Raw genomic sequence first — 25,092 nt, forward strand, 5'->3', positions numbered from 1 at the left:
GCATGGCATGGTAGTTCCCTGGAGCGGCTGCTGCTGGTCTCTGACCAATGATACAGTATTTTCCAGGATCTCCGTTATTTGCTGTAGCATGGCTGGCAGAGATGTATGGCAATCCTCCACTGTGGTGGTCAGACAAGGTTGACAAGAACCTTGACGATGAGTGTGCCTACCATCACGTGCCCATGCAGTCCAATATCAAGTGCCTATTGCAATCCAATGCCACTGTAACATCTAAATGCCCCACGTATCTGAAGATTGCACGATTCGACCAGTTGGTCAAACAAAGGCCACAATGAGACTTCACTTCAAATTCTATCAGGTGCTGATAACGCCGTAACATAAGACTATGTCGCATCTCCGCATCCTTCACAGTGTTCACGCCCCATGCTTGGTATCAACTCTAAACACGAAGAACACTAATATATTCTGATGGCAGCTCTACCTACCACAGTGGGTTGTACCCCTAATCATATACACAGACGTCAGTGGTGTATACATATACGAAATTACATTGACATCTAAACACATCTTCTGGGTGCTTGACTTTTTTGTCAGGTAGTGCATTTCGTCATGTTTTATCATCGGAACGATTGGTGGAAGGTGCATTGTTCTGCTTCATAAACACTTTCTTGCTAATCAATCTTGGTAGCTTCCACCAATTATGTAAACGTTTCAACGAGTTTCGTGGTGAAAATCAGTCATTTGTTTTCCCTTTTCCACACCATCATCATCATCAGACAATTGGAGTTACTGCTGGACAAAAACCTTCTCTAGATTTTTCCATACACGTAGAATATTCAGATATAAGAACCCCCAGTACCCCTGCATGTTTCTTATATCATCCAGCCATGTTCTGTCAGGTCACGTCAGTCTTTCCGGATGACTTGGCATCCAACAGTCTACTCCCTTGGTACACTCATTGCTCATTCATCTACGTCCATTTCATTATTACTACAGTCATAATTACCCAGTCTATTTCCTGATCAATTTTCTCTCCTAATTCCTGTCACACATTTCTCCAGTACTCGGTGAACAACCATTAATTTGTATGTTTTCACAAAAAAGTCGAATTTTTATAAGAGTAAGTCGAAACTAGTAATATTCATTGTAAACTCTCCATTTCAAACCAAGATTTTGTTTAGTTTACTGACAGTACTCCAGGCCTATTTCTGTTATTTTCTTTTTGTATCCATCCAGTCGCTGCCTGAACTGCGCTAAATACACTCACAGAAATGAAAAGAATTAGAATTGCACCATGAAGTACCAGCCCACATTTATCGAACTCTGTGTACATGTCCATCTCATAACGGATATTAAATGAGTAATATTTCGTTCCATTCAGAACTGATGTCCAACGTTAACATCAGTATGAATGTCCCCCCCCCCCCCCCCCCCACCTCCCAAATTTCCCGTCGGCACATAGACAGTCTTCTGTCCGTTATGTCACGGAGAGACTCTGCATTTCATATTGAGGAATTTCTTGACAAGGCTGAAACACATTCTGCATTACTTCGTGAAGACTACTGGCAGGAGGCTGGATTGAAAGTATACATCTTCCCATGGCAACGCAGACCCGCTTTATGAATGATAAAAGGGGATCTAGCAGATCACTCATGGATCTGTATATTTGTCAAGGCGCTTCTGGTGTGAAATGCAGTGCGGGAGCTTGCGTTATCCTGTTGAAATACGCCGTTTAGAACACTGGTCATGAAGCGTATGCAACAAGATTTACATTCTACCGAATACTGGCGAGCATTCATTGTCCCTTCATTAATTACCAAATCAGTCATTCTGTCATGCCCGATATCGTCCCACGCCATGATTACAGAAATTCGTGAGGGATGTGTCTCGAGAATAGCTGCTTCCTCTGACTTTTCACCTTCGTCTACGGATGCGTTGAAGTGGATCTGACGCCACAAACAGAAACAACGACTACAGTATGTCACTCAATGCCCCATTTGTCTTTGGCTCTATGGCACGCCTGTAGTATGGCGCCAGCGGTAAATGACATACCGCAACACGAAATCTCAACCGACCTGCCAGTAGTCTGTTCTCGAGACTTTGTGGTGACACTCTGCTTGTAACCTTTCCTAATGCAGTCTCATAGAAGCTCCAGTATTTACGTAATATGAAGTTTCACTATTCCTGTTACAGGCTTCTAGGGGCAGTAGAGGGCACTTAGGAGATACAGTTTTTTTATGTTTACAAGGTCTGTATTTATACAGAGTCTGTATCTCCAAATTAGAATGTCCTTCAGACTATAAACGCAGACATTGTACAATGAAGGCTTTCACAATTGGACGTATGACCATGGTCGAAGAAATTTTTCTGTTCCTGAAGTTTCATCCAGAGCTGCGCTGGACATCTCCTCCAGAGGTGGAAATCTTCTGCCAATGTTGAATTTTGCCGACTGACAAGTCGAACGTCGGAGAGTGACATAAACATTCTGTCAAGTGGGCATGGTCAAATTTACATGTGACCACCAGAGATAATCTTTGTCGGAGATAAAGCTGAACAAGCAGTTGCCGCCTGTCAAGGATAAAACTTATCTATGCATACTGAAGAGCGACTGTCCATATATCATTGAGTTTCATGGTTTCTGCTATGCTGTTAAAATTCTCATCATGTTTATATATTTCGATGGCTTCTCTATATAGTAATGGATAACAATTTGACATAGTAGATAAAATTTTGATTTCAAAAAACTATGAGGAACTATTATTCACAACTTTATAGAGACGCCATCCAAATATATAAACGTAGTGATAATTTTATCAAAAAAGAAGAAGTCGAGGAACTCAAGGAGTTCTGGACAGTGGCTCTGTAAAATCGAAAGAAAATTTTTTATCATTGACAGACAACAATCGATGGTTAAGTTTTATCTCTGACAAAGATTATCTCTGCTGATCAAGTATAAACTCGACCACACTCACTTTACACATTATTTGTGTCGCTCTCAGACTCATCAGTCTTTCACATGTCGCAAACACCAGACGCCAATGGAGTCTTTCAGGGTGGCATGACTGAATAAAATCTTCTTGATTTTTAAGCCGTATCAATTCCAATAAAATTCTCGAGCTATCGATGGCTAGCTCCGCCATCATCGTCAGGAGTAAAACTACTAAATACCGAGACTGGCACTTGGGTTCATTATCAAAAAGCCCTATGCACAGTTCGTGAGGGTATCCTGAAGCTTGAGATTTGAAAATGATCCGACCTTTACATTTATTTTACGTCCACAATGAATTTCCCAGACTTGGGTTCCTTATCAAAACTTTTTCTACTAAGTCCACTCTGCAAATCCTAGAAGCTGATAATAGGAATTGTGAAACAGCCTGTATATTTTGCTGTACATTACAACAATTTCAACCAATGCCTGTTTTCTTGTGCGGCATCGCTTCTGATTTTGTTGGAAGTGAAACATATCTAAGAATCCCACTCAAAGAGACAGATCCCTCATGATCTTGAAATGCTTCGTTCTCCTGTATCGTCTTTTATAGCCAATTTGTTCCTCTGTCTGGTTAAAATCCAATCATACCACGAAGGAAAAATGTTGAAGTGTTCCATGTTAAATGGATGGCCTAAATGGATACGCAGTAATAATAAAGTTACATACTGTTACCTTCATCACACAAACTTCTAATTAACGATGAAAACATAATTTCTTTTTAAGGTAAGTCAGAAAGTGGTATACTTATTTGTCTGAAACGCCACCAATATTTATTTATTTATTTATTTATTTAACCTGGTCTGATTAGGGCCATCTGGCCCTCTCTTACATCAGACCAGTGTTTAACACATGCAATAGATTCTTAACATCATAGATTCCTAAGAAATTACAATTTTGATATGACAAGTAATATTAAAATGAGATGAGCATATAAAGTGCAATGTGAGTAAGTAAAACTCCAAACTAATGAAGTTAATGATGACAGTACTTCTACTATTGTAGCTGCTGTCACTAATAGTAATAATAATAAAAATTATTAGTATTATTATTATTATTATTATTATAACAATAATGATAGTGGCAGATGTAAAAAGAATTTATAGGTGTAGAAGATAGATGTTAAGATAGATGATCTCTGATTTAGCGAGTTCTATGGAAAGGACACAGTATCAGCTAAGCAAACTGGGAACAGAGCAATATCTGGTTGGGAAGATGGATGTAATGAGTGTATGCTGGGGCAATGGTAATCATTATTGTTGCTTTCATAAATACTTCATTAACTATCTTCTGAAGTTGGAGGTGTTATTCATTAATAGACATAACGTTAAATGAATACCTGTAGGAAGTGGCGAGAATTGAAGTGCACAGCCAAGAGAAAAAAAAGAACTCATTAAAGAATGGCCAGTGACGAATAATAAGCAAATGTAGGTGTGTAGTGCTTTAAATCATTAAAATACTGAGCGTAAAGTTCTTATAGTCACAATCCATAAAAAGACATACCTTCCCATAGGTTAATTCAAAGCTTACATAATTGTAAAACTACTAAATAAATATGGGATAGATGAATATGGACATACTTTCATTATAAAGTACCAACAAAAGTACTCAAACATACATATAAAGTAGCACTATTCTGATGAAATCTGCACACAAAATATACAGGTATAAACTTTATGGAATTTTTAATACCCTTGCATAAATCTAGGAATAATGCTTCTCAGCTATTTACTACAAGTAGCTTGATGTTGTTGTGGTCCTCAGTCCGAAGCCTGGTTTAATGCAGCTCTCTACCCTACTCTATCTCTATGTCCCTGCAAAACTTCTGTTACCTAAATCCACTTGAATCTGCTTACCGCATTCATCTCTCAGGCTCCCTGTACAATTTTTACCCGCCACAGTTGCCTCAATCAAAAATCTGGCATCTTCCTGATGTCTCAGGATGTGTACTGCTAATTGATGATTTCTTTTAGTCAATTTGTGTCAAAAAATTTCTTTATTCTCCAGTCCACTTTAGTGTTTCTCCATTATAACCCGATGTACCCCAGCATTAATCATCAGCACCACTTTTCAAAAACTATTCTCTTCTTGTCTGAACTATTTATTGTCTATGTTTCACTTCCATACAAAGCTACCCTCTAGACAAATAACTTCAGAAAAGATTTCCTAAGACTTAATTTTATATTCGATGTTAAAATATTTCTTTCCAGAAACGCTTTTCTTGTTATTGCTAGCCTGCATTTTATATCTTATTTTATATCGTATCTACCTTGGCCATAACCAGTTACTTTTCTAGTCAATTAGCAAAGCTCATGTACTACTCTAACTCATTTCCTAATCTAATTAACTCGCCATCGCCTGCCTTTATTCGAATACGCTCAGTTATTATTGTTTTACTTTTGTTGGTGTTACAAATAGATTCAGAGTAATAAAATATGTAGCATAGGTCTCACAACGTTCATAATTCCCATAAGCTTCAGAAGTGAACAGATACCAGAAATTGAAGAGAGTAAACGTTATTATCAGCTCACAAAAACCTATAGGGCTAGAGATCATGGGAAAAATGAGTTTGTTGAAATACCTAGTCAAAATTATTGATAATACCCCACCCATTTACATAGGAGCTGTATTACGTTCTATGAAAACAGAACTCAGAGCCTTCAGTGATGGAGCTGCCAAAAATCCACAAAAATAATCTAATAATGTTTTCAGATTTAAATAAGCTGCAGAGCACTACCGGGAATACTACTCTCCCATTATATCGTAACACAAAGTAGTGAAAAATGCAGTTGATAAAAAATTGTTAATATCAGGTTAAAATGCCAAATACAGACCTTTAATATGAAAGTAGAAACTTCCTGTCATGTAATTTTTATCGCCACATCATTAAAAACTAAAACTCTTTTAAATAATAGATATCAACACACAAAAAATTAAGTGCCGATTCACATATTTGTAGATGATAAGGCAAAAATTACGAAAATAGGAAAAACATGAATGAACTTTTACAGTTATGAACTATAGCCACAATAAGTGTCTTAACATTAAAAAATTGGAGAGCAAAATTAATGCCTTTCGATTGAATGCTCGTGGGAGATGGAGAATCTGCCTATACTTAAGAATAACTACTGAAACGCATTTGGGCTTTTTTTAATGGACAGTTAAGTGTTACATGTTCAGACTACCTGGGGAAGGTGGACATTTAACATAGAGACAAGAAATTACGTGTTTGAGGTAGGAAAAATGAATTTCCGAGCACGGACATTTCTACATTTATCCATAATGAAATCATCATCAGAGGAGTGATATTATCAAGATTAGTCGGGAGAGGGTCAAACACTTGATAGAGGTGAGCACTCTATAAAACAATCTCCTTATATTTACATTTGTTAAAGTCTTTCAAATTTTTTAATCATCTCATTTTCTCATACGTATTATCCCACTGTCAACGATAAATATGTTTTTCCTAAGATTTCTCCCTCTGTTGATCATTCCTCTGGAATATAACAATTCTTTTAGAAGTTAGGTAGTGTCTCATGATCCTTTATCCCTCTTCCAAGGTATTTTACATTGTCATATTTCGCCGAGTTTTTTTTTTTTTGTCTCTTGATTTCGTGCCAGCCCACTTAATTTATAGCATCTCTCTTGCCGATTCTCCAACTTGCCACTGCTCTCCCACAACCCTCTTCTAACTAGGTTCTATAGGCATAATTTCACAAACTTCTTCGTTAATTCAGTAACATTTGATATTACCAGATCTCCTGCATGCAAGAAAGCTATCTTCACCAGTATTGATTTACTACTGATGTCTTCCCAGCTTCCCTGCTTCAACGATTTTCTGGAGTTTTGCTTCTACAGTCTCGCCCCCGATCTTGACGTGTACGATGTCATCATTCTTTCCGTTTTACTGGTTTTCAAAACTTCTGTCTTCCATGTGTTTAACCCAAAGAATACATATAGTATGTCTATTTTATGTTATTTATTTACTAGTAGACGAGGAAAACAGCCTGTAATCCAACGAAGACCGACGACGCTCGTGAAGTGCTAATTGTCTTTACTGGACCAAAAAGAATATCTCAATCCCGAAGAAGGGAAGTGGTAATTGTCTTTACTGGTCCAAAAAGAATATCACAATCCCGAAGAAGCGACTTTTATTTCTTTTTTTCATTTTAAACACAAAGAAATTTAATTTCGTGAATTAGTAATTAAAGACGGGAAGGTGAAAAAATAAAAAATAGATGTTGAAGAATGAAGCGTGTGAAACCAAGCAAAGAAGGCATTTTTACATAGTTTTAATCTGTTCAAGAAGTGTTAACTTTTTTTTACATTGTCATTCTCTACGCCCACAAATTCCGACAAGGAATTTTTAATTCTCCCTTGTACTTGTGTGTTTCTTTCTGTTACTGTCAATCCAATCGTTGGCTTTCATTACCCTAAATACAAAAATCCATCTTCTATTTCTATGACTGCGTTGTTAATTTGAGCTATTTTCTTCACGAGATGTTGGTAATAAGGGGAGGGTATTACACCTCGATGCATTTTTCGCAATTTCGCCTTTGGCCAGCCCTTTAATAGAATACCATGAAGGAATTTTTCATTCGTTGTTCTTGTGTGCTTCTTTCTTTTACTGTACGTCCAGTCGTTGGCTTCTTACTCCATTTTTAAATGATGACATTCACTTTTTTTAAGTGCTGCAGACTGTTACAAAAATTACTCCAGAAAATTAAGGTTTTTCTAGATGTGGAAACATGTTCCACGGAACATCATGGTCATGTTTCTAGGAACAAATATGCGACTGAAATTTAAAAGCATTGAAATTGTGAGAATTTCATCAATACTACATTTAATAGGCTGTCTGTTACATTATTACTCTGCTACATACCATCGACCAGTAAGTTAAGTCAAATGAAGCAGGAGTACTACCAAAAAACAGTTAGAGGTTAAATACTTGGTGAAATAGAAGCTGTGGATTTTGGTAGCGCGAATACGTAGAATATATATTCAGATACTTTTGCCACGAATAGAATTGTGATTATAATACCTGCAATTGCATCAATCACGCAATTATACCAAATCATACGACGCCGTACAATGCCGGAAGCAACAAGAGAAATACAACAAGTTCTATAAAAATAAGCAGTTTTTGATTCTTTATATTATCGATTTGATGGTCGATGTCAATCTCGACGATCGACGACGCCACAAAGCTTTTGGAAACTAACACAGGTTTCAATGCTCAGGATAGGCAAAACTGTTAATACATTAAACAAACTCGGTTAATTTGCGACTTTCACAAGAACCGTGGTAAAAGACCTCCTGTTTCAAGGTATACGATGCTACACAACCGATGAGGTATAGCGTAATTGTCCACGTGTTTTATAAAGTTCTAAAAATATATAACATTTGACCCACCATAAAATTCTGAACCTGAAAAACTAACAATACATTCCGAATAGCTTTAATATATTATATAGCACTAAAATGCGAAGATCGCGAAATATTTACAAATGCTCCACAAAACACAGCCTCATGCCTAACAACAGTGAAAACTGTAGAAAACGGCGTAAACTGTTTATAACGGTCTCTAGTGCGCGTGCCTTCATGGCACTAAATTCAGTAACTAGACTGAAATACTGACCAAAAAATATTGTGTTTTCCTAGGTCTACTCTTATTGTACCTGGTAGTCATGCCTACATCCAAACTTGCTCTTCCATTTATTGGTTCAAATGGCTCTGAGCACTATGGGACTCAACTGCTGAGGTCATTAGTCCCCAAGAACTTAGAACTAGTTAAACCTAACTAACCTAAGGACATCACAAACATCCATGCCCGTGGCAGGATTCGAACCTGCGACCGTAGCGGTCTTGCGGTTCCAGACTGCAGCGCCTTTAACCGCACGGCCACTTCGGCCGGCCTTCCATTTATTGTTGAAGTGTATCTGCACTAGAGGCAAACTGTACACTCTCATGCACAAAATGAGCGTGCTTAAGGTACGTGTCACCAACATGTGTATATTCTCAATGATTCACCAGTTTACGAGTATGAAAGTATAGAACTGCAGGAATAGTTTTTAAGATACTCAATCTTCTTGTTTTAGCCATACAATCCTGAAATTCTATCTTTTCACATTATTGCACTATCTGTACTGCAAGGATCCCATGGAGAGTGGTCACTGGAGGGTGAAAAGGAGACAAAGATGTACATTTTACTTCACTCAAGAGCAATACAGTGACTGACTTTACATTACCGTATCACTGAGTTACTTCTAATTACAAATGAACTTAAAACTTTACAATTAAGATTTTCTGTAAAGATACTCTTCAATGGAGTAGGAGTAGTTGCCCAACAGAAATTTCTTTAATTTCATCTTACACTCCACCAAATTATAAACATGACATTCTATGTGCTCTGGTAGGTTGTCCAATACATTTGTGACCATGAATCTAAACACTTTCTGTACTAATGTTAAGCCACTGAAGGCCATTTAAAGGTTATTTTTTGGTCCTACGGTTAATGTTCTTAACTGGTTTTGTGAAAAGAGAAATACTAATAATGGCAATAGACATAAATGAATTATTATAGTGGTATTCATTAATAGCTATCGTAATTACCAACGTTTCTCTGTTCACAAAAAATAGTTAAAAGAGTGAATATAACACTAGAACCAACTGCATGATGTTCTAGAATTAAAACCACATGTACGCTGTTCATTCACATTGAAGTGACCACCTCCCAAAACCCCATATAACCAATTTTTGCAATGTGGACCACTGTCAGATGTGCAGGAAAAGAGTCAGTGACGTTCTGCAGCTACTGACAGGAATGTGGAGACCTGTCAACTGCAGTGCCACGGGCAGCTACGCTAGGTTTCAAGATTGAGGATCCAGGCGCAAACAGGCCGATCGATGTGGTCTCACAGATTCTCAGTTGGCTTTAAATCTGGAGAATTTGGTGGTATTCGTGGCCGAGGGAGTACAACAAACTCTCGCTGGTGGTCTTCGAACCACGCGTGTACGCTGCGAGCTGTGATAACGTTGCATTGTCCTGCTGGCAGATGCAATAGCGACGAGAAAAAAAAAATTGCACGTAAGGTGGGCACGGTCCACAAGGATAGATGCATACTTGTGTTAATCCACTGTGCCTTCCAAAACGACAAGACCACAATTTTCCCTCCTCTGGCCTAGCTGTCTGTCCGATGGAGCATAGGAGCATAAAACGTGCTTCGTCTGGAAAGGGTCACTCATCGCCACTCAGTGGATGTGCAGTTCCAGTTGTTGTTGTGGTCTTCAGTCCTGAGACTGGTTTGACGCAGCTCTCCATGCTACTCTATCCTGTGCAAGCTTCTTCATCTCCCAGTACCTACTGCAGCCTACATCCTTCTGAATCTGATTAGTGTATTCATCTCTTGGTCTCCCTCTACGATTTTTACCCTCCACGCTGCCCTCCAGTACTAAATTGGTGATCCGTTGATGCCTCAGAATACGTCCTACCAACCGATCCCTTCTTCTTGTCAAGTTGTGCCACAAACTCCTCCCCAATTCTATTCAATACCACCTCATTAGTTACGTGATCTACCCATCTAATCTTCAGCATTCTTCTGTAGCACCACATTTCGAAAGCTTCTATTCTCTTCTTGTCCAAATTATTTATCGTCCACGTTTCACTTCCATACATGGCTACACTCCATACAAATACTTTCAGAAACGACTTCCTGACACTTAAATCAATACTCGATGTTAATTTCTCCTCTTCAGTAACGTTTTCCTTCCCATTGACAGACTACATTTTATATGATCAGTTATTTTGCTCCCCAAATAGCAAAACTCCTTTACAACTTTAAGCGTCTCATTTCCTAATCTTATTCCCTCAGCATCACCCGACTTAATTCGACTACATTCCATTATTCTCGTTTTGCTTTTTTTGATGTTCATCTTATACCCACCTTTCAAGACACTGTCCATTCCATTCAACTGCCCTTCCAAGTCCTTTGCTGCCTCTGACGGAATTACAATGTCATCGGCGAACCTCAAAGTTTTTATTTTTTCTCCATGGATTTTAATACCTACTCCGAACTTTTCTTTCGTTTCCTTTACTGCTTGCTCAATATACAGATTGAAGAACATCGGGGAGAGGCTACAACCCTGTCTCACTCCCTTCCCAACCATTTCTTCCCTTTCATGCCCCTCGACTCTTATAACTGCCATCTGGTTTCTGTACAAATTGTAAATAGCCTTTCGTTCCCTGTATTTTAGCCCTGCCACCTTTAGAATTTGAAAGAGAGTATTCCAGTCAACATTGTCAAAAGCTTTCTCTAAGTCTACAAATGCTAGAAACGTAGGTTTGCCTTTCCTTAATCTTTCTTCTAAGATAAGTCGTAGGGTCAGTAGTGCCTCACGTGTTCCAACATTTCTACGGAATCCAAACTGATCTCCCCGAGGTCAGCTTCTACCAGTTTTTCCATTCGTCTGTAAAGAATTCGCGTTAGTATTTTGCAGCTGTGACTTATTAAACTGATAGTTCGGTAATTTTCACATCTGTCAACACCTGCTTTCTTTGGGATTGGAATTATTACATTCTTCTTGAAGTGTAATTACAATACGAGGACTAAAACCCATTTTTCCAAAAACTTCAAAGGTTTGAAATTAGTACAGAAAGGAATGGGTACACATCTATTCACCAGCCTACAAGAGCATTTAAATAGGTTTTGGGAAGTAACGTTGTTGTCAAGTTTGGCACAGGGCTTTACTAAGCATGGTCCTGTTGGATGTGCTATGCTCTTGACTTCCTTTCACGTTTGGAATGACTTGCCAGTCATTGTATGAGTACATGCAGCGTGGCATTTTTCAGGATACAATTCATTGCCAGGGGTGCAAGATCCGACACGTGACAAGAAAATCTACGACTGAGGACTGAAACTTGTGGGTAATCTAGTGTAAACGAAGAGTGAACTGATAAACTTTCTGTAGACCAACTCACTCCACTCTATTGAAGAGTTTCTTCAGAAACATTATTCATCGGTCATTTGATTTCCACTGCAAGATAAACTACTGCATACCGTTACCATGGGCGTCTGAAGATATCTATCCAGAAGGTTGGAGGGGGACAAGAGACTAAAATTGCCATAATTTTATGCAAAGAAATTGCTCTGGTTTCGAGACGTGTAGTGCGACAAGAACTAAAATTCTTAGGTAACGCAGAACGCTTGTTATATCCCAAAGAAATGGTTATCCAATCACTTCTAGAACTGTATGAGGATTCTGTAGTGAATAAAATATTTGTACTGCACATTCCAGAGGCTGCTTCCTCTTGCATCCCTTGCAGTCGACTATGATTGATGACCGTTTCACATACATTCGTGAGCAGTTTATTTAAAAACACGTACCTGTAACGCGTAGCATCCCACGGCGGCACGTCATGGTATGGAATCCACGAGGCACCAAAACGTCGGCGAACTAATCTGGTACATGAGCACTCTTGCACGATCTACAATCTATCTAGATCCAATGCGCGCACGTTCCTTTCGAGGAAGTACTTACTACACTAACTTGAAAATTGCAGTGCAGGTTTAATATTCTGAAACTTGCTGCAGTAAGCAACAGATTAGTACTGAACCTAAAAGTGCGCAGGGATCAATAGGAAAAGAAAATATAATGCTAGTATATATACCTCTTTCTATCACTCGACGAATGCTCATCATTTCATTTGCCACTGTAACCGCATCTGTGTTACGATAGTATTTCGTACTTTCAAACCAACAGCTGTAATATGAAATATGCTTCTTCAGAACACCAGAGAGTATCGCAAAATACAGCCAACTACGCGGTCAAGTAGCATAAAATATATCTTTGTTGATTCGTGTTCTCGAAAGTTGTGCAGAAACTTAAAAAAAAAATATTATTTCAAACATTATGTATCAAATGTGTGTTTTCAGTCAGTGAATTAATCTGGCTTAAACATGATGCCTTACCACAGAGGTGTACTGTGCAAAAGGTACTTCATTAACTTTTTCTTTATTTTTCCAGGAACATTATGCCAACACAAAAAATTCATCTAAATAATTACACTCTGTCACGATGTAAAAACTGTATTTCTTAGATTGCATTTAGTTTCCTGACAGGCGTAATTTACAGGTAATACTGACGAACCTCGTTATTACGATTTCAAACAACGTAAAATTCAACAAACACTGACTCCTTTGAAAAATTTAAAAAAAAACAAAGAGATTCCTTTTGTTTTACCTTCTACACAGTTTCCTTCACTTTGCACAATATTTTCGTTTGTTATAGAAAGCTTACAAATTTTTGATCGTCAGAAGATTAAAATTTTATTTATATTATTCTCTTTCTTTCTATTCCTTCGGAATAAGATGACAATAGCCCACCTTTCTCCGTGTCGCTGCGACTAGGACATTCATGGTCCACATTTAGCTTTAAATACTGACAATAGACATCACTTACGTCCCTAACTCACTTTTTTCTACATTTAGTGTAACTTACAATCTTTCAAACAACTTATACGCGTAAACACAGAAACGTGCTACTGCTCACATACCCTCTCTCCATTGGTATCCAATACATGAGCTCAATAGTATAAATACAACGTCATTTCTGCGGGGCGCACCAAAGCATCTGCAGGGATTTTGCCGCCCCGTGCGAAAAGTACAGCTTCAGACATACCGTGGTCAACTTCTTTCACAGCGTCATTCATCCATGACGTCTTATTTTCACGTATCATACTTCTCCCCATGTCTTTAACTTCAGAGCCGGATATTGGACTCTAGTCAGTGAAATAAATACTTAGGTATTTTTTGTTTAGCTTTTAGAAACTGTTTTTCTCAGAGACGGTTATAGATGTTCAGGGTTACTGTGCAGGAACTGTTACGCCATCACATACAAATATTCATTTCTTTATTAGATACCTTTTCGCTTCACTAGGGGCTTTCAAGCTTATGTAGCTGCATTTCGAGTGTTGGTTGGACGCGTAGTAAAAAATGAGTTTGCAGTACTGCCGCTGGCAAGGTTTGCTGTTTACAATTACCACCTAAAATGGCTAACTCCTGCGCTTCATTTGTCAGCCAGTTGCAGATGCCGCAGATAACTTCTAGTAAAACACTAAATATTGTAAATAATTTGTATTTGCAACTTACTCTTGAACTTCTTCATTTATGCAAAACTTTCGCTGTTTAATTCGTCCGCCAGCCAGTGTGACCGAGCGGTTCTAGGCGCTACAGTCTGGAACCGCGCGACCGCTACAGTCGCAGGTTCGAATCCTGCGTCGGGCATAGATGTTTGTGATGTCCTTTGGTTAGTTAGGTTTAAGCAGTTCTAAGTTCTAGGGGACTGATGATCCCAGAAGTTAAGTCCCATAGTGCTCAGAGCAATTTGAACCATTTTTTTTTTTTTTCAATTCGTCCCTTCGGAACCACATTAAAATTTAAAATTCTGAAAGCCCCAAAACCCTGTTCGCCCACTGAGTCTTACACAATTTGGGGTCGACAGGCGTGGATCCAGGATTCGGTTCTTGGGTAGAGGGAAGAAGGCCATTGGTTGAGGGGGAAGGGGGGGGGCAGGGCGCACAGACTGTTAATGTCTCTCTTCCCCCCTCCCCCCCCCCCCCTACTCCTCAATATTAACTGCCATAACCCCCACTTTTAACGTATCACAGATGAAGAGAATTTTATAAGTGTCGATCAGATAATTTCAATTTGAGGGCTTTGCTGCAGCAAATAGGCAACGCAGCGCGAATCCGATGCGGGTATACAAACACCAACATAGAGACAAGGCATTAGTGTGGAAGTCGTGTCTTTCAGACATGCGTGCGGTAAACGCGGAGACGTGAACTATGGCGACGTTATTACCAAATGCGTCCAAACACGACACACGTGCTGTTATACGTTTCTTGATTGTCGCACGGCAAACATCGATAGACATCCGTCGGAGAATTAAGACTGTACAAGGGACAGCATCTCTGTCGAAAACCACCAATGTGGAACGGTGTTGCTGCTTCATGATAACGCACGTCCCTCATTTCGCAAATGTTGTGATGCAGAAGTTACGCCAGCTCAAGGGGGAGTCTCGAGCACCTGCTCTACAGCCCAGATCTCCCCCCATGCTATTGTTACGCTGAGGTCCCTTAAAAATGGGCCTTTAAAGGTCGACGTTTGCTGTCGGATGAGTGTGTGCAGCAGACAGTTACTGATTTCTACACGAAGCCGGACACGGTGTCTTACCAGACGTACATCTTCACCTGGTGCGTCGGTGGAATGATTTCCTCAGTGTTCACGGCCCTTTTGCAAGATTGGTATACCGATTCTGGACTATGCGGCTTTCGAAACGAAATTTTTTGATCATCTCCAATAATACTAATAATAATAATTAACTGTTTTATTACACTACTGGCCATTAAAATTGCTAGACCACGAAGATGACGTGCTACAGACGCGAAATTTAACCGACAGGAAGAAGATGCTGTGATATGCAAATGATTAGCTTTTCAGAGCATTCACACAAGGTTGGCGCCGGTGGCGACACCTACAACGTGCTGACATGAGGAATGTTTCCAACCGATTTCTCATACACAAACAGCAGTTGACCGGCGTTGCCTGGTGAAACGTTGTTGTGATGCCTCGTGTAAGGAGGATAAATGCGTACCATCATATTTCCGACTTTGATACTTTGATAAAGGTCGGATTGTAGCCTATCGCTATTGCGGTTTATCGTATCGCCACATTGCTGCCCGCGCTGGTCGAGATCCAATGACTGTTAGCAGAATAATGAATCGGTGGGTTCAGGAGGGTAATACGGAACGCCGTGCCGGATCGCAACAGCCTCGTATGACTAGCAGTCAAGATGACAGACATCTTATCCGCATGGCTGTAACCGATCGTGCAGCCACGTCTCGATCCCTGAGTCAACAAATGGGGACGTTTGCAAGACAACAACCATCTGCATGAACAGTTCGACGACGTTTGCAGCAGCATGGACTATCAGCTCGGAGACCATGGCTGCGGTTACACTTGACGCTGCATCACAGACAGGAGCGTCTGCGATTGTGTGCTCAACGACGAAGCTGGGTGCACGAATGGCAATACGTCATGCTTTCGGATGAATCCAGGTTCTGTTAACAGCATCATGATGGTCGCATTCGTGTTTGGCGACATCGCGGTGAACGCACATTTGAAGCGTGTATTCGTCATCGCCATGCTGGCGTATCACCCGGCGTGATGGTATGGGGTGCCATTAGTTTCACGTCTCGGTCACCTCTTGTTCGCATTGACGGCATTTTGAACAGTGGACGTCACATTTCCGATGTGTTACGACCCGTGGCTGTACCCTTCATTCGATCCCTGCGATACCCTACATTTCAACAGGATAATGCACGACCGCATGTTGCAGGTCCTGTACGGGCCTTTCTGGATACAGAAAATGTTCGACTGCTGTTCTGGCCAGCACATTCTCCAGATCTCTCACCAACTGAAAACGTCTGGTCAATGGTGGCCGAGCAACTGGCTCGTTACAATACGCCGGTCACTACTCTTGATGAACTGTGGAATCGTGTTGAAGCTGCATGGGCAGCTGTACCTGTACACGCCATCCAAGCTTTGTTTGACTCAATACCCAGGAGTATCAATGCCGTTATTACAGCCATAGGTGGTTGTTCTGGGTACTGATTTCTCAGGATCCCTGCACCCAAATTGCGTGAAAATGTAATTACATGTCAGTTCTAGTATAATGTATTTGTCCAATGAATACCCGTTTATCATCTACATTTCTTCTTGATGTAGCAATTTTAATGGGCAGTAGTGTACAATAAAATATGCAAAATCTTTTCATATAATAGTAATAACAATAATAATTTGTTAATATATTCTGCATTTGGTACATCACTTTAAATTACAAACAAGAAACTGCATTTCGGAATATTTGGGAAGTACAAGAGTTGCACAGTTGATTTAAGAACTGTAACAGCAACAACCTCTCACACCTTTGACAAAGTCGTATTTCACAAAATAACTGCGTGGCTATTTGAGTGTTCAAACGAATGAAATAATGTTCTATTTATCGTTACTCTTTAAGCGGAGAGAGTTTTCATTTCTGCCTTGCCTGTGGGCTCACGAACCGTGTCGGATTTGTTCTTAGCAGCGGATGTGTTCAGCCTGGGACTAGGCGTCTTTCCTTGGCTTCTGCAAGCAGTCAGATAACAAGCCTTTCCACGAGGACTAGACATGGAATAGCATCCTCGTTGAATGTAGCTTGTAATTTCTGAAATTGTTTGCCATTTTCGTGTCAGTTTTCGTGCTACTTCATTTTCTGAAAGTCAACTGGCAAATAAAATTGGTATAGACAGAAATCGCTGTTACCCAAATGGCTTTGGGGGTGGAAGAGGACGTGATATCTAGACACGCCCTCGGATCTGCACCTGGAGAGGAAGTGAATAGTGGATCTGTCGTAGGATGTGTTAAGCGAAACAACGGATACTCACGACTGACAGTAGTTTCCCGTATCGTTCCCCTGTGAGGGATGGTGGTAGAAGTACCTGGAGACCAGTTTCATCCCGTGTAACCATCCCCCACACGAGAATGCATCCTCAACCTACCTGAACGTACACTGAGGGTAAGTATGGTGCTCTGCCTTATTTGGTTTGCCATCAGGGTGCATGAAGGTCCACTTTTTGCACCGACCATCCAGTGGTGGCGTTCCCCAATTGAGGTAACCAGTGGTGGCGTTCCCCAATTGTGGTAATCTCTGCAACCTGTGGCTTCTGGAGAGCAGATGTAGGCATGTTGGAGAACAACTTCTGAATCGCATAGCGAGGGGTTGGTTCTGGAAAGAACCCCGGAATCTCATGGTAGACTGTATACACTACGGCATGTGAAATACCCATTGTGTTCAGAGCTTCAGGGATGGTGTGTGACAAGTGTCAGAAACCCACCATCTGTTCCTTGATCAGCTATGGTGATGCCACACGTCTCCCCCACCTGCATTCCACTGTCACATTGACAGGCAGTACCAGGTCTGATGTCATCCCAATCGCATGACAACTGAACTGCTCCACTCCCTGACGCGAAATGAGTACTCTCTGCTCAATACATCACTATCTAATTTCGTTCTTAACGAGTTAATACACAAGTTCACAAGACAAAATATTAGTCACCACTTTAAAGGAACAAAAAGTTGCACTAAAGCACTGTAGGTGATGCAGAAATGGTGCAAGATGGTCACGTGACCCTCCAACTCAGACCTAAGTCACGGCAGCGAATTGCTTTGTGTGTGCCAGTAAGTTGTGTGTATTCAGCATAGTAAGATGGGTTGACTTAGGAACATTACAGATGACAAGATGGAGGTATTGTGTTTGGACGTGACCATGACCAACACCGTGAATGAAGTTGCCCAATTTGTCAATGTATCAACACAGAATGTCTACAGTGTCTACAAGTGATGGTATACCATTCACAGTCATGTAATATGGCTTAGATGACAGTGGTCATGAATAGACCCTGACTGATAAGTACCAGAATGGGTGTTACACGTTGTCAGCGACAATCAGTTTCGAACCCGATAATAATGTTGCTGAATGCAGGTCTAGCTCAATCTGTTTCCAAATGAACATTGGGAATGGAAAGCCACGCAATTGTTATTTGGAGATGGTTGCCCCTCAAAAGAATTTTGCTCACTGAGGCGCCAAAGCTACACATCTTGAATCTGGACAGTAGTTGACTGGAGAGGGGGGAGGGTGGATTGTCGTCTTGTGATTCACAATTTTGCCTCTTTCCATCTGATGGAACACGCTCAGTGCTCCTATGGCAGAATGAGGCGTTCATCCTACAGTCTTTGGAGGATGTAGTCTGGCTGGAGGTGTTCTGTGGTATTTTGGGAATTTTTTTTCATACCACAGTCTAGGCCACTCATTGATCATCAACATGAACGAAGATGTTTATTTCGACATTCTCTATTACCACATGTTGTCCCTCCCTCTACATCTTCATGATGAATGTCCTGTGGATACACCAATCTTTCAAGACATCAGCCATGGTCGGAGCTGTTTGCATATCTTCCAGGTTAGATGTACACTCAGGCACCTTACAACATCTCGATTTGTCTACAAACTACCCAATTATAATCATATAGAAAATTTCTCGGATTATTTTTAAATATCTGATTTCTACCTATAGCACTGTTAAGAATAATTTTGCTGATATCAGGTCGCGCTGCCTGTCTTCTCTTTCAACTCTGAATTCTCATTTTCATGGTTAAGTCTAATGGAAGCTGTATTGACGTGCGTGATATAATCTTTAAAGGACTAACCTAGGTTGCAGGATGTCAGTAAAAAATTTTACCCACTTCCATAGCTTATGCAAGCTACTGCCATGGTGCTCAGCTCAAAGGTAGACGGTTCGATTCTTAATGATGGAAGAAATTTTCACCTATAATGACTGGCCTGCAAAAGGAGGTGGTGGCATAAGATCCAAAACTTCCCAGAGTGATGCTGTTGGGTTGAACTGTCCCTCAGATAGGGATGTTAGTTCAGTAGACCCCTTAGTGCTATTGGACAGAAGTAGGTACTGGCTTTCACCCTCTCGCTTCATTCATTGTAAAGTAACGCAAACATCAAACCAAACTATACACACACCATTTGCAGTAATCTACACAACACAGATACACTTTAGACAGAATTCTCGTACATCGCAAAGGAAAGGCATCATTGTATGCAGAGAAAGAAAATCATTTCCAAATAGGTGAGCGAACCTACCCCTCAGGGCTTCTCAGCCAACCATGCTATATAATGTGATTTTATTTTATTTTAGAACAGATTTTGTGGAACCTATATTTTATTCCAACAGTTGTTCTCAAAGAGTGTCATGATTTGTACAGGTTTGATCATCTATCCCAGGTGAGTTTCGTTCTGTGCCATAATGTAATGAATCGTCTTGTCCAGATGTTCTATAAAAGAACAACCATCAATACCAATGCTGGCTCTGAGGGGACCTGTTGGCAGAGCTGGGCACATTTTTGATGTGGGAGAGCACTAGAGTGACATTTCTGTGTGACGCATTCCCGCAGGACCGTGGTCGTCCCCCAAGGCGCTGAGTGACTACCTGGACCGCATGTGGGCACTGGACAAACTGTACCCACTCAGGGGGCCATCTCCTGCGACCGTGCGGTCCACCCCCGCTCGAGAGTACACGCCCACGCCAGAAGGCGGAAAGACGCTCGGCTACAACTATGCAGGTACGTATACTACCTCACCAAACCACACTTCTCACGATGAATCTTCATATGTACAGGGAAAAATCACTGCATGATGTTCCACACGGTTCATTTCTGGGGCCACTCCTGCTCTTTCCACGCACACTGACAGAAAGGGAAGGTTTTACACCACAAAGCACCAGTCAGATATTCATCAAAATTTGGTGGAGATGTTCATCATATAACGGGTATTAAATAATTAATCTTTACTTCCAGTCTGAAATGATGCTGTCATCAATATGAGAGTGAAGAGTGGTCCCTATATGTACTAACACCCACTTTTATTTCTCGTAGCATTGAAGGAAACACCCTCCGAATGTATGTTGAGGAGTTTTTTGCAATGCATCAAGAAAACGTTGACTGAGCTGTGGCACGAATTCATGATGAACTAACCCTTCAAAGAAGGCTATCATCATGGCTTTGACATTTGATCTGACAATCTTTTTTTGGTTGTGGAGAACCTTTCCCGACCGACTGTGATAACTGAACCTTGGTTTCAACATCATAACCGTAGAACCACAACTCATCGCCAGTTATGATTCTCTTAAGGAGGATCTCGTTCTCATCTGCGTGATCCAAAAGCTCTTCACAGATTGGGAGGCGAAGGTCTTTCTGGTCTTGACTCTTGAGCCGTGGGACGAACCTGGCGCCAACACGATGCATTCCAAGATGCAGTGTCAGGATTTCAGGACATGATCCAACTGAAATGTTACATTCTTCTGCAGTCTCTCAGACAATCTGTCTTCGATTGGCACGCACAGTTTCGCTGACGTTCCTGACATGTGCGTCGTCGGTAGACGTCGAGGGGCGTCCTGAACAAGTGTCATCTTTAACTTTCGTCCGGTCATTTTTAACTCGCGGCTCCCCCCCGTCGGGGGTTCGAGTCGAGTCCTCCCTCGGGCATGGGTGTGTGTATTGTCCTTAGCGTAAGTTAGTTTAAGTTAGATTACGTAGTGCGTAAGCTTAGGGACTGATGACCTCAGCAGTTTGGTCCCATAAGACCTTACCACAAATTTCCAAACTCGTGTGAATTATTCGTAACACTGAGTATGGGTTAAGCACTCGTTACTTGCATCATTTGGTGTGACCCTGCAATGGTTTCCTTGAGTTCCACACAAAATTTAATGCAGACGCGTTGCTCCTCTAACTCTGCCGTCTCGAAATTCGCAGACTCTACGACAAAACGTTCTACTCAATACAGCACTGATCAATAACTGATACACATACAACAATGAAACTTCCACAGATACACATTAAACATAGGCATGTGCAGGGATGCCAACTGCATTTCTCTGCAACACACCATTGGCGCAAAATTACGAATGTTGCGGAATTTTTTGGACAGTCCTCGTACACGGATTTCCCAACAGGCTGGAACTGTCTTGCCTGTCCAGAAAAGGTGTGCACACATACGTACGAGAGATAGTCATAAAGTTTCAATTATCTCTTGGAAAGAATCAAGCTGTGTGTCCATGAAATTTGGTGATAGTGTGATTTCTTCTCTTCTTGTTCAGATTCCAATGCGATAAATGTGTCACAACGATGGGTGACTGGTTGGAGACCTCGGTTGTAGACAGCTACTGTTTTGCTGTTTGGGAAACTTTCCTGCCGCCCGGAGTGGCCGTGCGGTTCTAGGCGCTACAGTCTGGAACCGAAAGACCGCTACGGTCGCAGGTTCGAATCCTGCCTCGGGCATGGATGTGTGTGATGTCCTTAGGTTAGTTAGGCTTAAGTAGTTCTAAGTTGTAGGCGACTGATGACCTCAGAAGTTAAGTTGCATAGTGCTCAGAGCCATTTTGAAACTTTCCTCTTCAAAAATTACATTTACACAATGAGCATTTGTGCAAATGTCTGCAGTGCAATGGCCCCTTCGTCCTAGGAAAGCGGAAGAAGTCACTGGCTGCCATGTTAGAAGAATATGAGTTCGAGGCAAAATTTTATAACCCAAAGAAGCAGCATGTGTGACTGTGTCATGGGACATTGTCGTCGAAAAATACGCAGCCTCATACAACTTCCCATGACGCTTCGTATTGACAGCCACTCTAACCCCATCAAGAGATTTTGGTAATAATGCTCCTATGACAATTTGGTCTTTAACAGCATAATATACACTATGTGATCAAAAGTATATGGATACCCCCGAAACATACGTTTTTCATGCTAGGTGCATTGTGCTGCCACCTACTGCCAGGAACTCCATATCAGCGACCTCAGTAGTCATTAGACAACGTAGGGCACTGCAGAACTCACGGACTACAAATGTTGTCAGGTGATTGGGTGTCACTTGTGTCCTACATCTGTACGCTAGATTTCCACACTACTAAACATCCCTTGGTCCACTGTTTCATGTGATATTGAAGTGGACATGTACAGCACAAAAGTATACAGGCCAACCTCGTTTGTTGAATTACAAAAGCCTGTCGACAGTTGAAGAGGGTCGAAATGTGTAATAGGGAGACATCTATCCAGACCATCACACAGGAATTACAAACAGCATCAGGATACACAGCAAGTACTATGACAGTTAGGCGGGAGGTGAGAAAACTTTGATTTCATGGTCAAGCGGCTGCTGATAAGCCACATATCACACCGATAAATGGCAAACGACACCTCCCTTGGTGTAAGAAGTGTAAACATTGGACGATTCAGCAATGGAATAACATTGTGTGCAGTGACGAATAACGGTGCACAATGTGGCGATCCGATGGCAGGGTGTGGGTATGGCGAATGCCTTGTGAACGTCATCTGCCAGCATGTGTAGTGCCAACAGTAAAATTTGGGGGCGGTGGTGTCAGGGTGTGGCCGTGTTTTTCATGGAGGGGGCTTACACTCATTGTTGTTTTCCGTGGCACTATCACAGCACAGGTCTATATTTATATTTATGTTTTAAGCACCTTCTTGCTTCCCACTCTTGAAGAGCAATTCGGGGATGGCGACTACATCTTTCAACACTACTGAGCACCTTTTCATAATGCGCAGCCTGTGGTGGAGTGGTTACATGACAGTAACATCATTTTCAGCCAGGTGTTCGGATACTTTTGATCACATAGTGTATTAGCACCATATTGTGGTAGTTCCAAAAATGACTCATCAGCACCTCCAACTACACCCGAGGAAGCAACCAGCTGCTTAGAAAAGTGGCTACTACAACAAATCCCCCAGTGATGGCACTGGAGTGCACAGGAGGTTCAAATGGCTCTGAGCACTATGGGACTTAACTTCTGAGGTCATCAGTCCCCTAGAACGTAGAACTACTTAAACCTAACTAACCTAAGGACATCACACACATCCATCCCCGAGGCAGGATTCGAACCTGCGAGCGCAGCGGCCGCGTGGTTCCAGACTGTAGCGCCTAGAACCGCTCGGCCATGCACAGGAGGTCTGCACTTTTATCAGTAGTGGTAAATCCAGATATTTTCACTGCTTGCTTTGCTTCTTTATATCGAGGTTATTGTGATACATTCAGCCACATCCATTGTCATTAGGCGGCTAAGGAAGTCATCTCGATTGTTCCTGACGCGGCTGCAACATTTGCGCTATCGCCTCGGTTCGGTGGGCGTTTTGAATATGTGTCGGCAGTCGCGAAACCCAGCGGGTGGCGACCTTTTATCGCGTTCAGAATGTCGTGCAAGGTGTTGGAAACTGATTGATGATTGATTTTAACTTCTTACACTACCACCCAGATAGTGATGCGCCCGTCTTCAGTGCGTCTACCCTGTTACGATTGACATTTCTTCACAGAGATACGACACGCCACTTCGTTCTGCGTCATTCAGAATGGAAATGTCTGCGTGACCTAACAACTGTGTCATAGGGTGGTGCTTTATTGCCTTACACTTCCACCAACTCGGCATCTATTGTTACTGCGTTGTTCCCCTTCAAATGTAGAAAACCACTTAACGCACTATACGCCAATTCACCAATAGGCCGCGCCATTTTGTTTTGGACCCTCCACCAGCGTTCTATTGTACTGTGGCGTCGTTCATTTCAGTGTGTATCAGGACTGTATAAACGTGACTACAAATAAAAAGTAATTTATGCAATTTTTTTTCCGAAGTGACAATTAAAACTTAATGACTATCTCCATACATGGTACAGTGATAAGTATCTTCTTCTGTGTACCTTAGATTGGTTTGGAGAGCTTACAAGGCGTATGACAAAGGTAATGATACTACCAACACTGTAAGAGATCTGGCAACACTGTGTTGTTCTACTTGTGTAGACTGTTGTGTTCATCCCTTCCAGATGCTCAGCCCGATTTTCGGTTCCGTACACCCATCACGTGATTTTTCAGAGCACCATCAGCGAAGTTGTGTTTTTGTTGTATGTTACAAAAATGGAAGAGCGAAATTCAGAGCAACGTTATGCCATCCAGTTTTGTTTTAAACTCGTGGAATGCACGAGGGTGACCTTTGAAAAGTTGAAACACTCGTGTGTGGGGAACATTCCTTACCAAGTCACATCATTTCGCTGGCACAGATCATTTTTTGGAAGGCCGAGAACACATTGTAAACAAACCTCGCTCAGTGACATCTTCAATTTCAAAAACCGACGAAAACGTCGAACGAGTGCGTGATCAGACTGTTCTTCCACGACAAATTGTCAACGAAGTGTTTTACAAATATGTCTGCGAAAGGCTCAGGAAAAGGGCGAATCGAGGGAGCCCGTACATTGCAGACATGCGGATGCTGCATCATGATAACGCCCCATGTCACACAACCACTTCCTTCTCGGAATTTTTTACCTCAAAAGGCATTCCAGTTCTTTCACGTGCCCCTTATTCACCTGATCTGAGTCCTTGCGATTTTTTTCTTTTCCCTGAATTGGAAAAAGTCTTAAAAAGACGTCATTTTGAGACTCTGCACAACATTTAAAAGAATGTGACCTACTACTCGAAG

The 25,092-nt window shown here is 41.3% G+C and overlaps 1 protein-coding gene across 3 annotated transcripts in view; it reads left to right on the forward strand.

The window, feature by feature from the left end:
• Nucleotides 1-25,092, forward strand: part of LOC124716962 — a 238,022-nt gene that overhangs the window by 122,637 nt on the left and 90,293 nt on the right. For all 3 annotated transcript variants that reach the window (XR_007005686.1, XM_047243560.1, XM_047243561.1), the window contains exon 4: nucleotides 20,009-20,176. Coding sequence is in view for 2 of the 3 variants with exons in the window: in XM_047243560.1 (XP_047099516.1) it covers nucleotides 20,009-20,176 (168 nt within the window). In the remaining variant the exon portion in view is untranslated. The remainder of the gene's footprint in view (nucleotides 1-20,008; nucleotides 20,177-25,092) is intronic.

This window comes from Schistocerca piceifrons, chromosome 9 (genome assembly GCF_021461385.2).
Source record: "Schistocerca piceifrons isolate TAMUIC-IGC-003096 chromosome 9, iqSchPice1.1, whole genome shotgun sequence".
NCBI classification, from domain to species: Eukaryota; Metazoa; Arthropoda; class Insecta; order Orthoptera; family Acrididae; genus Schistocerca; species Schistocerca piceifrons.